The 15,153-nt window shown below is 46.1% G+C and overlaps 1 protein-coding gene across 2 annotated transcripts; it reads right to left on the bottom strand.

The window, feature by feature from the left end:
* Positions 1-1,646: 1,646 nt before the first annotated feature.
* LOC101078636 (proto-oncogene tyrosine-protein kinase Src) lies at positions 1,647-14,720 on the bottom strand. Of its 2 annotated transcripts, XM_011613686.2 has the most exons (13): positions 14,298-14,719; positions 9,231-9,512; positions 8,662-8,761; positions 7,909-7,926; positions 7,207-7,305; positions 6,869-6,972; positions 4,903-5,052; positions 4,657-4,812; positions 4,079-4,258; positions 3,844-3,920; positions 3,602-3,755; positions 3,391-3,522; positions 1,647-3,155 (listed from the first exon to the last, which is right to left on the bottom strand). In XM_011613686.2, the coding sequence occupies exons 2-13, from the start codon at positions 9,502-9,504 to the stop codon at positions 2,947-2,949; spliced, it is 1,653 nt and encodes a 550-aa protein (XP_011611988.2). In that variant the 5' UTR covers positions 9,505-9,512; positions 14,298-14,719; the 3' UTR covers positions 1,647-2,946. The 2 variants fall into 2 exon arrangements, with proteins under 2 accessions (XP_011611988.2, XP_029682076.1); XM_029826216.1 differs by lacking the exon at positions 7,909-7,926 and having other exon boundaries at positions 2,947-3,155; positions 14,298-14,720.
* Between the last annotated feature and the right edge of the window lie 433 nt (positions 14,721-15,153).

The following is a 15,153-nucleotide window of genomic DNA, read 5'->3' as shown; positions in this document are numbered from 1 at the left end:
ATCTATAACTAATGAAGGATAAAGTAGAGTGGCATGAGGAATTTCCCTGAGGATGATATCACTGATTGCCATCCTTCATCAGATTACAAGTGACAAAGCTTTAGGTTGCTCTCTCAGGAGGGGGCCGCCACAGGTGGGTTCTAATGTGTCTGCCGCTAAGTGCGGCCCGCAGACAAACACTGTCCTCTTGTGGTCACTTGAAAGACAGCTGGAGTTGGAGGGTTCTTACCTCTGATCTGCAAGTAAAATACATAGAAATTTCAAGTAAACATAGTCTGGCGAGAGTGTTTATTCAAATTATTTATTATATACTATTATTATAAACAGTATTAATTTACACCTGCTCAGGGCATCAGAGTTCTTCCTTCTACCAGTCCCCTCCACCTGCAGACAGGAACACCTGCCACTCCCTTACTGTGTGCAGACTGCCTGGAATATCTCAGCAGTTTAGCAACATGTGCTAAACTAGTTAAATTTCACATCAAGGTGGAGACAAGAATTCAGAACCAGACTTAACTCGAATGGAACTTGGATGATCAAAACTATGAAAATTTCACATGGTTGGAATGTTCTGGCAAGCATATTTTTTTAATATCACAGATGTTAAATTTTGGTATTAGAACACACCACAAATGCTGGAATGGCTTCATTCCACATAAGGAAAAAAATAACTTGATGTGAAGATGACCTGTGTTGAAATGTACATTTAGCTCCTTTCAGAACCATCCTTTCAACCTATTTTGATACATTTTAATTCTTATTCTTCAATCAACAGACAGGCCGATATATCAGCTCAATGAGAACTGGTTTCGAATGGAAGAACAGTGCTCACTCTTATCAAAACACATTTGAAATAGAATTTATTGCACATTTAAAGATCAACATAAAGTGACACGATACTCATCTCAGTCCTGTTGCTAAGGAAATAAAACCAAAAATAAGTCCTTACAAAATACTCGCACCTTCGGTTTAATCAGCACTAGTTTCCACTTTCCAACAAAATGGCCATGAATTTGTAGGAATGCAAGTCTGAAACTGCATAGCTTTGTAAAAACAAACACATTAAAAGGCCGGACCTCCTTAAAAAAATAAATAAATAGAATCCAATCGGCCCATGGCTTTACTCATAGCGATCATGAGTCTTGTCGATTTCTGCGTTATTCCAGTGACTCAGGCGGTGGTGCGAGATCATAACGGGTATTTCCACCCAAAATCTAAAGCAGGAAAGCACTTAGACATATGTGAAACCCAATTTATGAAGTACAAACCCCCCCCCCAAAACCGAGCATCACTGTAAAAACCTCATCATGGAGGGAACTATTAAAGAGAAAAATAAGCAATAAAGACAAATTACATGATAGTCACAGTCATTTGTTAAAGATACTAATTACATCTTTGACAGTTTATAGCACAACCCAGTCCTTCTTTTACTGGAGAATTTCATCAAATCATTGATTCCCTCCGCTGCCGCGATCCCTCATTAGAAAACAGTGCTGCATGGCTCGTATTCGGTTTTTGGTGACGACTCCCTACTGGACCTCTACTGCTGCATTAACTACTTAATAAACTAAACCACTGTGAAATGTGTGACCCCCTCCCCCCCAGCATTTGACGTTGATAGAAAAACCCAACTGAGCTACAGTATGTACAGTGAAAACTGGTGGCGGTGTAACAAAACTAATTATACGTTAATGGCACAAATGTTCATGATCCCCTCGCTTCTCCCGAGACCTCCACTACAGTAAACATACATATGTTGATGTACAGTACAGCATAAATACAAACCAGCCAATGGTTAAAGAGTTAAACGGCACAAAAGCATGCTAACTGGTTCAAAAATCAACTCTCCTCAAAGCCATAAGCACAGTTTCATTATGGTCAGTTCATCGCAGATTTCTCATTCCGTCAGGGTGCCTGCTTGCATATTTTTATGACCTGCAGTAAAAAGAAAAATCATTTTTGAATGTCATTTTTCTTTTAAGTGGTGCGTTTGGGGAACGTCATGTTAAGAAAAAAAAAATGTGTTAAATATGTACAGATGTGTTTTTGCACCCAGCAGCACACGGTATGGTGTAATCGTTCAGATCCAAATGGTCGCTCCTGTGGGAACACGCGGCTTATAAAAGACGGTTAAACAAAAGAGGAAGGCATCAGGAGTTTATTTAAGCCACCTCATTTTCAGTATTACAGAACATGCGTGTTGGGTGTGATCCGTCCGGCCCCAGCAGATGGAACAACTTCGACCTCTTGGTGAGATCAATAACGTAAAGAGGAAAACATGATGCCAAGCAGAGTGTCGACTGTAGGAAACTAAAGAGAGATCGAGTCGGACAGAAACACGAGAAAAGTGGCAGAAAAGATGTAAAGACGTGAAGGGAGATAAGCTTCACTTTGGCACCTGAGCCGGGTTGGCAGTGCTCTTCTTCTGTGGGTGGAAAAGATACCAGACAGGGGCAAAGAGAGGACAGGTGAGGAAAGGTAGGAGGTGAAACAGCTCATCGACAGCGTCAGTCATACGACTGAAATATCCTCCCTTCACCTTCTCTCTCCCAGACTGGGTGGTTTGTTCCTCTCGCTCCATCTGTACACTCTGGGTCGCTTCTTCCCACGTCAGTCGCACCTCACTCAGTAAGAAAATCACATCTAGTCCATCTGTTTAATATCCATCTCCTCAGGAAGCGTTCTGTTTCTCAACCCTGAACCTCTGCGCAACGGGAATGCATTCAGTAAAGGGGCAGAAAAGGGGGTTCTGCAGGTTCTCCTTTAGCTGGACGGGGGGACTTCTGCAGCTTTCAGTTTTGCTTCACAGAGGAATCTGGCATTCCTACCAGGCCGAGTTTCACAGGCCCACATCCTCTCGCAAGAGCTCCTCTGAGATCGATTAGTGCAGATTGTTAGCGTGTTGACGTCCGCCCCCTCTTTCTGTTCAATTTAGTGTGTGCGGATTTAGAGGTTCTCCCCAGGTTGATACTGGGGCTCTGTGGAGGTGAAGTAGTCCTCTAGAAAACCCTGCAGGTACTCAAAGGTGGGCCTCTCCTCTGGGTCCTTCCTCCAGCAGGAAAGCATGAGCTCGTGCAAAGAGCTGGGGCACTCTGAAGGGCACGGCATTCTGTAGCCACGTTCTACCTGGTCGAGAACCTCACGGTTAACCATACCTACAAAACAGGGAGAGGGACCTCATTAATACATGAAACATTAAATATTAACTATTTCAAAAACATTGCAGAATTCATTCCATTGTAATGTCTTACAGCAGTCAATTTTTGATCACATTGATATTTATTAGCTTTAGCCACCAGGGGACGCTGTTTCCCCACATAATATATAAACCATACATTTAACTTTATTGTTTAAGTCTCCAAATAGGAAGTGTTTTTTTTTTTTTTTTACCTGGATATGGAACTCTTCCTTTAGTTGCCAGCTCAGTCAACAGCACACCAAAGGACCAGACGTCAGACTTGATGGTGAAACGACCATACAGGGCTGCCTCCGGCGCCGTCCATTTGATGGGGAACTTAGCCCCTGCATGACGGTCGGAGGGGAAGAAACTGTTTCACAGCGATGCCGAAAAATCGTAACTCGATGAGAAGCGACACCTTACCCTGTCTGGCAGTGTACTCGTTGTCTTCGATGAGTCGTGCCAGACCGAAGTCGGCCACTTTACACACCAGGCTGTCCCCAACCAGGATGTTAGCGGCGCGCAGGTCTCTGTGGACGTAGTTCATCCGCTCGACATAAGCCATACCCGCTGCAATCTGGAGGACACGAGCAAGAGAGGACGGCGATTTTTGTTTTGACAAATATTTGGTGGGGCTTTTAGTGCGGCGGAGGCAGGATTTTTACCTGAGAAGCCATGTCAACCAGTTGAGGCAGGCGGAGCATCTTTCCTGCTTCCCCTTTCAGGAAATCCAATAAGCTACCTGTGAGGGTAAGATTATTATGCAGGATTATGCACGTGCCACTTGGTGCGACTGTAATCAAATAAATAGAATATATCAGAATTTTATGTATTCATAAGCTTTTCTAAGCTGGCCTGACAAAATGACTGTTTTTTAGGCCTGGTCTGTTTTAGTATTACCTTGACTCATGTATTCCGTCACAATATAAATAGGTTCCTCAGACACAACAGCGTAAAGCTGGACCAGCTTCTCGTGCCTCAACTTCTTCATGACCTGGGCTTCCTGGAGAAAGGCTTCTGGAGACATCGTACCAGGCTTCAGGGTCTTGATTGCTACACGGGTCGTGCCGTTCCAAGTTCCTTTATGGCAATAATGAAAAAACAAAACACATCATAACTATAATCAGGAAGCAAATCGCTGTAATCCTCAAAAGTGAGTAGTTGCCAGGCAACCGATTGGCATCTGAGGTGATGAAGCAGAGAACTGGAACAGAGTGTCACTGCCGTTTTTATTAATGAGAGAAAATGGAGTTGTATTAATGTTTGCTGGTTATTTTGTTATTTTTTACGACTTGTAAACTGCCTCATGTCTAACTGGACAGATTAGACCCTAAGGAAAACTTTAAACCATTTCGCTTTTTCGAGGACTTCTCTAGATAAAGATCTCTGGTTTTAAATTAGCATGGACTTTATCCACAACCAAATCACTGCTTCTAATGCTGCCATTTCACCGGACATGTTGGGTAAACTGTTCTTACCCATCCAGACTTCTCCAAAGCAGCCCTGTCCCAGTTTCAGGTCAAGGCGGAGGGACTCTCTGGGAATCTCCCAGGCATCCTTGGCCAGACCCTGGGTTTGAGGTTTAGCCACAGGACACACATCTGTTAAAGCGTGACACAGTCCATCGGAGTGCTCTAGAACAGGGAAGAAAGAAGAGTGAAGGATTGGCTTTGACCTGGGGGAGGGTCATAGCTATCATTGCTACTGTCTATCCGTGTACTCACCGTGGTAATGGAAGACTAGCTGCTGTAGGCTGGTAAACTGGGTTCGAGAGGTGATGTAGAAACCTCCACTATCCAACTTCCTGATCTTGTAATGTTTGATATTCAGGCCTTTGGTGTTATCATAATCCAGCACTGACAGGCAATATGCTCCTGGAAACAAACCAGCAAGCACACACTGGTTAAAAAACAGGCATATTAGGAGCCTGGGTGCCAGCTGCTCAGAGGTTTCAACAGCTGGGCTGTGCAAGCCCCCGATGGCCGCTTTAAGCCTTTGTGTCCTTGTTCATGACCTTTGACATTTGACAGCCACAAAGGCCTTCGAGACACAGACAAAATATCTAAATAAAACCATTACAGATAATATCATTTGAAACGATTTAGACATTAGTTTTAGGGGAAGTGAAGGAGAGGAAGGTATTCTACCTGAGAGGGTGAAACTCAGAAAAATGACGGCAGTGAAATTGTTCAGCAGACACAGATGATACAGCGCTGCCACACCACTGCTACAACATTACAATAGCACTGCCACCGCACTACTGTAGCGCTGCCACCGCACAACCGTAGCGCTGCCATAGCACTGCTACCCTAGTGCTATGGCAGCACGACTGTAGCGCTGCCACACCACTGGTGCAACATTACCATAGCACTACCGCAGCATGACCGCAGCACTGCTACAACATTAAAACAGCACTACCGTCAAGCTGCCATGACATTACCATAGCGCTGCCACAGCACTGCTACAATAAGACAGTGCAGCCACAGCGCTACTGTAGCGCTACCATAGTGCTGCCACAGCATTACCATAGCATTGCTACAACATTACCATAGCGCTGCCACAGTACCACCATAGCGCTGCCACAACCACCATAGCGCTGCCACAGTACCACCATAGTGCTGCCATAGTGCTGCTGCAGCACTACTATAACACTGCCACAGCGCTACTGTAGCACTACCATAGTGCTGCCACAGCATTACCGTAGCATTGCTACAACATTACCATAGCGCTGCCACAGTACCACCATAGCGCTGCCAAAGTACCACCATAGCGCTGCCACAGTACCACCATAGCACTGCCACAGTACCACCATAGCACTGCCACAGTACCACCATAGCACTGCCACAGTACCACCATAGTCCTGCCGCAGCACTACTATAACACTGCCACAGCGCTACTAGCGCACTACCATTGTGTTGCTGAAGCACTGCTACAACAACACAGATACAGTACTACTAGCACACTTTCTCACGTTGGCTACAATGAAAGGTTTCTCCCTGCTTTACCCGTTGTGCTCCTCATCCCCCTCACTGTATGCACGTGTGTGGCGCTTATAGCCAGGGGGAAATCCAGCACCCTGGTAGGTTGACCTAGTTCTGGCAGAGTGATTCACCCCATCCATTCATAAGCCCCGATCCACTCCACTCTTTCCTACCCCATCCAAAACAATTCCTTAAAGAGCACGAGCAAATGTGACGAGGACTGCATGTAGCGTCCGGGCAAAAGTAAACAACGCCCCAGTGGAGCAGGATGAAGCGCCAAAGGCATTGTGAAAGTTAAAGAAAAGACTTTACTACACGCATGAACTACGATTCAAAATAACACGCCGACATTATTTCATTCAGACGATGAGACAGATTTGATCGCTAACTTCTGGCCCACAAAAAAAAAAAATATTTTTTTTTATTTCACCTTCCTTAGACCTTCATCATCAAATGAAGGTCTTCTACACAATCTTTCCTGTGTATAATAGAAAAATAAATGCCTTTCATACAACTCGAATCAGCCCATTAACCTCATTTACTGAAGTTGTTCCCTTTAACCAGGTTGAGATTTCACCCTGAAGGCATTGGCCTTGGGAGCTCGTCTCTCATTGGCCCGATTTATACTTCAATCAAACCACATCACATTTAGTAACTGAGATGTTTCTTTTTCTTTCGGGACCAACGCTCATGTCGTACATCATCTTACCTTTAGTGGTCTCGCTCTCCCTCACCAAAAACGTTCCTCGCCTGTTCTGCAGGTTCAAAAGGAGCCTCTCGGAGTCACGCCGGGTGATCTTCCCAAAATACCACCTGCCAAAGTGGACCACAGAGAATCAGTAACGCGCTGCCGCAGAACCTCAGGAGCAGACAGCCAGAAACACTCGGGTGGCTGGAAAATAGGATTTTACTGGCGTGCACAGTGGAAAATCTGTTTCTACACGGACATGCAGATGTACAGTCGATAAGGACAGCAAACGCCGCTGTGTTTGGGCTTTGAGAAGGGAAGTGGTGTTAACAAAAGGAAAGTAGGAGGGGATCATGTACTCTTTTGCTTGGATGGAGTCGGATGGAGCCACATAGTTGCTGGGGATGTAGCCGCTCTCGCCAGTCGTCAGGGAATGAGCGAGCCACCAATCACCTTCTCTGTGACACGGAGGGGGGCAGAGGAAAGACAGCCAGAGTGAAAACTCTCATTAAAGAAAAAAAAAAATTACTTAAATCTAGGTTTTGATTTCATTTGGCCACATGGGTTTGTTTGGCAATTATATGCCAAAAGGTAAAATATTCTCTGCACATCTGTCTTTATATTCACAATTAAATGAGTGAAAACAATCCCAACACGTGCACCAGGTGATTGGAAGAGGTAGACTTTGTTTTTGGTATTTGGCAGCAGCTGCAGTGCACGGTGTGCTCGTGGGCATCAGGCAGGCTGGCTGCTGCTACGCTACTCGGAAGAAGTTCAACTTTGTGCATCCCATTATCGTTTTCCACACAGAGCCCAACCGAGTTGACATATTTCCTTCAAGAGAGAAAAAGGAACCCATTTTCTCTTCCCGCTGTGCCCCCCAGTCTCGCATTTTTAGCTATTCCTCCATATCGGGGGACGGCTTCTAATATTCATCGATGTTTCCGCACCGAGGCTACGAGCGAGATCAAAAGATAAACCCAGCAGCGAAGGGACTGTGAACAAAAGGTTGAATGTGATGATGACTGTTTTTGTCTTTCACTACATTAAGTATTACTGACCTGAAACTGTACTTTTTCCTAGGAGAAACCATGAAGCATGAGAAAGGGGGAGAGATAACAGACACAGCAGACACATCAAAAACACAGCAACACAAGCAGCACAGAGAGCAGACCAGCAGAATATGCTGTGGGACTAAACACTGGGGCGGCTAGCCTCTTTAAAGCGCTAGTGGTACATCCCATCCTGGCACAGTTTGCAGTGCTCAACAAGAGTTCACAAACATCATCAGAAATGAAAAAGATCTGCCGCGTCGTGTGTGACGTCAGCCGGAGGTTTCGGCTTCAGTGTAGAAATACCGCGGTGGGGGGGGGGCTGCACGAGTTTTCAGTCCCACTTAAGAGTCCCAGAATATAGACAATGAACTGCAGAGCAGACTTAAGGCAGGAAGTCATTAAACAAGCGGAGCGAAGCAGGAAAAACTAACCAAAACATTGCGCTAATGAATAGTTCCTGCACCAAATGTTTTGCACTATTTGCCGCACGACTGCGAGAACGGTTACCAGTAGGTTTCTCACGTGCGGCGGGAGACACGCGACTCATCGTTAACGAGCGTCCGCGGTGCAGATGGTTCCTAAGAGGAAGCGGATGCATCAGTAAAGTGCCTTTCTGCTCTGTTTGCGGCGGCAGATGGAGGCCATCAGTCGCCCCGCAGTCACCGGCTACGCTGTTGCGCGCAGGCGTTGCCATGTGTGCCCGCAAATCTATCTGCCCCACCCCCTTCCCTGGCGATGGCACGACTGTGGAAATCTTACGTGTTGTTTACAATCTGCAGCAGGTGGCCTTTCCTGAAGGTCAGGTCGGACGCCGTCCTCGACTCGTAGTCGTACAGCGCCACAAACGTGGTCACGCCTCCTGCAGGAGACGCACAATTGGAGGTGGGGGAGGGAGAAGCCTTAAAGAAAAGTTTTGAATCAACATTCACCTTCAATAAACCTGACTTTACTGCAGTGCCAACCCTTGATGACTAACATTTTAAACCTTGGGTCCCCCCCTCCCTTACGTAGATGAGTCAATTTACCATAATCTAATGAAAGAGGGGGAGAAAAAAAAGAATCAATCCAGTATCTCATGGACAATTGTTCTTGAAGGACAAAACCACCATACCGACAGACTTGCTTTTTTTTTTTTTAATATAGCCTCCCACTTAATTAACTTGTGATTTAATGCTGGACGCTCTCCAACTCAATATTGATTCATTCATTCATTAGTTGTGCAGGAGAAGGGAGCCTGCAGAGCTCAGGCGATGGAAACTAAACCAATCGTGCTTTGCTCCCATGAGACGACAATGCGGAGCACAGAGGTGTGGACGGACTCTACTCACCCGACAGGGGTCCCCTCTGAGGTGAGGTGATGGTCCCGGTGTGGTCCACGCCTCCGAAGGGGACAATCTCGGGTGTATTTGTTGGAGGCTGGTGGTGCTGCCCCTGATGCCCCCGCCTGCCCGTCCCTACAGCGGGGCTCCTGTTGGGCGTCTGGGTCTGCTGGGCGGGGCGCGGGTGGTGGAAGTGGCCGCTGTCTGAGCCCGTTCCGATGGTGCCGTCCAGGCTCATGGAGCGCTGGCCCGGCTCCTTGGGCTTGCTCTTGCCCGCCCCCATGTGCAGACCTGCGAAGAGATAAAGTGTCTCAAAAGATTAACAGGAAAATAAAAACCTTATTAATTCAAATATTTGTGGAATCAAACTCCGCGACCGTCGACCATCACATTTAAATCAGCTCTACGCTATGCTAGCAGCACTGTGACGTTAAGAGGGCACCTTTCTGTTTGCTCATTAATATTTAAATCCAGTCTGACCCCACACAGCAGGTTTCATAAAGAGGTATGAATAATCCATTATGCGATTCTGGAAAACAAACATATTTGCATAAACATACAAAGATAAATGGACATGGCCGCCAGATTGCCTTTGCAATCAAATCAGAAGAAAATAAGGGTTCCTTCAGGAGGAGGAACGGTCCTGTTGGACCTTTTGTACAGCCCCTTACACTAAAACTCTCCCTCCCGGCAGCGAGCACCAGCGAGGACACATTTGGGGCCGTTAGGTGGAACTGCTTCGCGTGGAAATGCCCCGAGAATAGGACACCTTGAGACCGTCAACATGATTCAGTCGGTTCTGAACCAATAAAAGCAAACAAAGAAACCTGGAAAACCAGAGCCTCAATCTGCTTCACCTGTAACAGGCAATCAGAACCTTTATTATAGAGGAGTCAAGACGGGCTTCGACCGTCCATCCTATAATAAAATCTGTGTCACATTCATGCCTGGCTGTGATTTGTAAAATTATTATTATCATCACAGAAACGTATAAAGATCCTTCAGCCTCTTCAAACCCAGACTGCTCCTAATGAACATCTCCAACAGCCAATGAGGTTCAACAGAAACACAAACATCTTCGGTTGCAAATGCTCGCGACAAACGGCCCATTTGTGGCCTGGACAAGTGTCCCAGTCACAGTATTATACGATCAAAAATGAATCTGACACTGCCTGGACACAATAGGTTTTAGGATGATGGTTTAAAAGAGAAATCGACAGTGTTTTTGCAATGTTTACACTGATGTAATGGCTTCACGCAGGCTAATGGAGCTCACCCTCCCAGCACAGGTACCAGAGAAAACATGTCCAGCTGACACCAACATCAGGAGTGAGATCATGGAGTTTTCAACAGAAAGCCCCCACCACACACACACAGACACACGCACACACAGACACACACACACCCCTGGAGTCAGTGCAGAGTGAGTCATGGGGACACCGGCTATATCAGGCCAGCTGAAACACAGACAGTGATACACACATGAAACCTTTGTGAATAATGGCACTCCAAGTTCCAGACTGTGTGTGTCCCTGTGTGTGTCCCTGTGTGTGTGTGCGTGAGCAGCTGCTCCTTGGTCTCGGAGCGCCGAGGCTCTATTCCACACCCAACCACAACTGTGCTGCTGTGCCTCACATCCCTTTTTCCACCACGTGCATTTTGAAGAGGCTGGCGTGGGCCTGATTGACAGGGGATGGGGATATTAACAGAAAAAGGGGAAGGAACCAACAGGGCCTGCAAAAAGAAAGCGTAGGCGGCGGCGGCGGCGTAACGAGGCTCAAGTGGGCGTATCCGGTGTGATGTGCGAGTGTAATATAATTACACAGGTATCGGAGTTGCCAAAGACATGGAAGAATCCCACTGAGAAGACACGGGGGGGTGTGGAACGCACGGCTGTGAGGGAGCGCGAGCCATTTCAAGCTAACGGGTATGCTGATGTGTGCGTCGATTCAACCCCTGCCAGGGAGTAATCTGGTGCAATGGGGGGGTGATGCGTAGCCGTGGTGCAACTCTGAGTCACACAGAGCGCTCGGAGGCCTCCAGGAAAGCTGGACGGGACTTCATAAGTGAACAAGCCCCGGGTCTGAGTTATATGTGGAAGTCAGAAGGTTGTGATCGGAATTTCAAATCATTTTACAGAGCAAAAACAATAGGCAATAGCAGCTAGCATTACATACAGCCAACACATTTACACAGTTTATGCATTCGCAACAGTATATTAAATATCATATATATGCAGCAGACAACAACATTGACCAGTGCGCTTTAAACAGATCTGTTTTGGTTTAAACAAACAACAGTTTTCAGTAATGCCTCTCTAACCTGAGAATTAGTTCCTGGATCTTCTCGCCAATGGCTCTAAATGCCCAACAGGGTGAATAGGAGCAAAAGTTTTCCGATCCTCACATTTTCGAATGAGTGGAAATACAACAGCTGATGAGACCGTAGATAAAATGAGTGCATGTAAATTTGCCAACATACTACAGATGCTGTTTGCAAATGTTGACCTTTACCCTTGAAAATTAACAAAATTATCCACTCAGAAACGTGTCAGATCTCAAATTTTAACTTCAGTCCTTGGTTCAAATGGAAGATTAGAGGAAACCGACCAGACCAGACTCATAAGAGTCACTCTGTGGCTTTTTCCCGGAGAATGCGACCACCCCCGAAAGCCTCCCAGCATATGAATGTAAACAAGACTTCCAACGCTGTGCCGGAGCCTCACGCCTTTTCCTAATATGGTGCATGGCCCCGTGTTGCAACGTTCTGAACACACGACCGCATCGGACAGGAGGATGGAAATCGTAGGCGCGAAACTGATTAAATAAAAGGGGAATATGACCAAATGGAAGGAATACAAAGGCAGCAGCAAACTGAGGAAAAACAGATCTCATGAGGAAGGTGAGATCAGGAGATATTTCCGTCCTTGGGAACAATATCAGACGTAGACGATCCTGCCAGCTGCAGCAGCGTCAACAGGCACCTGGATGGTCGGAGGGCAGGACTGAGGAAGAGAGAGTGGCGGTGGTAACGGTAGCAACCAAAAGGTTCACTTTTGTGTTCCCGGACACGAGTTCAAAACAGTCTTGGGGATTTGTTGTTGGGTTTTTTTGAAATTATTAACTTCTCTAGCCCTGGTTTCAAAACTGCACTTGTAGGGACGAGCTTTACCGACTATACTGGTGCACAAACGTGGGGATTTCTTCTGTGCCTGGAGATTTTGGCAGATTAGGTATGAATCACATCAAATACGCACTCTGCTGACAGGCTGTTATCAGAGCGGCGTTCACCTGAGAAACACGAGAGCCCTTCAATTTCCATAAAGTGCATTTATAGCTAAGCTGCTCCTTTTGCCGACACGTCCGGTTGTTGACGAGTTTTTCCCTTCATGCTTAACACAAAAACTGGAAGTTACCTTTGAAAAGGAGGTGGGGAAAGGCAAAGAGGAGCCCAAATACATTTTAGTGGACAAAACAGGAAAGGCTTTGTTTTTTGGCATCATGGTGTCTTTAATGCTCAATCCGACATTTTATTTTTATTTTTTATTATTCTCTTGTACTTCCTGTCCAGTCCACTTTTGTCATCTCCACCTGGTCAGGCAAGCACATTTGGCCGCGAGAAATCTCACCGAGCCCCAACAACAGACGGTAACAGTTGCCACCGTGCCAATGTTTTCAGTCCCAGCGGAAAATTTCAGTTCACAGGGCTGATGATGATTCTTTCATATCAAGAAAGAGGAAATGTGCAGTTGCTGAATAAACACCCACATTTATTGCACCAATTATTTTAGCCTTATATAAGTCACGGGTTCCACAAGAATTGGTCAAAACTTTTGCCAAGCTCAGGTTTTTACAATGGTATAGTCGGATTAAATTAAATAAACCCAAAAAAACAGCTGAGAATCAAAAATAGGAAAAGAAATGTGGAAGTATGATTTAAAGGCTGACTATGAATTGGGGTGAGGGTGGAGAGGAAGGACATGAGGCAATGATTAACTCTTAACTGAAAGGCTGGAAACAACCGTTCTTTATAATGCCCACTACTTCCATCTTGGGTAAATAACCAACAGCCAGAAGCGTCAAAGGACCTTTCAATACTATCTGAACAAGAACATCTTGCATTTTAAACCAGGTAAAATTAAAACTGGAATAAAGCTGAAAAACAAAGCAACTACCTGGGTGATTTGTACAATTTCTCAAGCTACAACAGTTTAAACTGGTTGGCATTTTATTGATTAATCTGGCCGTCGTTATACAGCTGACGCCGGGTTTTCCCATCATTCGAGGGTCTCATGAACACACCGCTTCGTGAATATCAGATGGCACTCGTCCAACAGCCAAAACCAACAGTAAATAGATTAACAGCACAATTAAAATTCTATTTACAACAGATTAAACACCGGTTGTCGGCAAAGCTGCTTTCAAAGAAAGAAAGAAAGAAAGAAAGAAAGAAAGGGGTGGGGTGGTGGTTGACAGGAATAACAGCTGGGAGCGTTTCTGTTGTGGAGACAAAAATATCGAAACAACAACTCCTGTTTGCCAAGGGATTTGTCATTTGGGAACATATTTGTGGATTTGATGAACATCCACGGAGATGAAGGGCAACCATGCCGGTGTGGCCGCCGAAGATCGGGCTTCCATACGGCGCATATGCGGCCTGATGAATCAAGACAGGTGCTGTTACAGCTCCATTTTGAATTTCCGTGGATTGTTGGCTCTCAATTCCCGTGCGCCATCCATTTATCGCAGCTTTGCTAACAGTTATGTCTCTAAAATATATGGAAATCTGGGAGAAAAAAAAAGAAAAAGTGCACACAGATGGGTGGATTTTGTGCGGCGTGCGGTTCGTCGTCAGCAGCGCCGCTCTGGCACCGACACAAACGGCGCTACTGACCAAATGTGCGTGCGCAGCCGAACCGAGTGGCCTGTGCAACAATGAAATAGGAGTAAATGACAATTCCCGGTATAAAACCAGCACGGCAAACACGGCCCAGCATCAGAAAGACTCTAATGAGGCAGCGAAGGCCGTTTTTCTCTCTCTCCCCCTCATAAACAACACAAGCCCTAATTAACTCACCTTTAACGCGTCTTGAGATTGAGCCCAGAAATCAGAGCCGCCGAGTGCGGAGCCGGGTTAGATCCTCACGACTGTCCTCATTAGAGAAATAACGAAAGCGGGCGGCGAGTTGCTTTGGAGACCTCGGGACAGCTACGAATCCCATTTAGCGAATTTGAGTTGAATGGCAGAAAGGGGAGGTCATGACGCGCCGGGGAGAGGGGGGGGGTCTGCCTTCAGGAGCAGAGGGCACAGCTGCTGGGGCGCCTGCGGTGGGCCGGGCCAACGCCAGCCAAGGAGAGGTGCCGTGTCGAGCTGCGGCGACCGTGGACGGTGGGCTACTTCTCATGCAGCGGAGCCGGAGGCTGGTGAGGAGAAGACATGCCCCGTGTGGGGGGGAGGCGCGGAGAAGCGCATCACTGACGAAAGGCGAGCGCGCAAATGTGAGGAGTCTGGATTTTACGCATTTTACGCAGCTGCGTCAGTCACGATTCACGTCATATTTCGTAACTCGTTTATTTTGTCGTAGCAGACAGGTAAAAGATTGGGTTTAATTTTGTTTCACCGTTTACGTCATAACGTTAAAGAAATGACTGGATTTTTATTTTTAAAAACCCACAGGCTAAGGGTTGTTTTGGACAAGCTCGTAGAACAGGTTGCTAAGCGACACCCATTTCCGTCTATGGTCACTTGCGGTATTTGGTGCTTCACGTGGTCTCACGGAGGTTTTATTAGCAGGTTATGTGTTTTTTAAGGTTTATAATTTGGTTTAGAAAATGTGATTACAAGTTGTTTTTTCTTCGTGCAATTTAAGAAATGCCTCCCCCTCCCCCATATCTATCTACCTATCTAATAATAAAAAAAATCACAAAAAGTG

The sequence above is a fragment of the Takifugu rubripes genome, chromosome 19 (assembly GCF_901000725.2).
Source record: "Takifugu rubripes chromosome 19, fTakRub1.2, whole genome shotgun sequence".
Classification (NCBI taxonomy): domain Eukaryota; kingdom Metazoa; phylum Chordata; class Actinopteri; order Tetraodontiformes; family Tetraodontidae; genus Takifugu; species Takifugu rubripes.
This window is presented reverse-complemented; position numbering and strand designations above follow the sequence as displayed.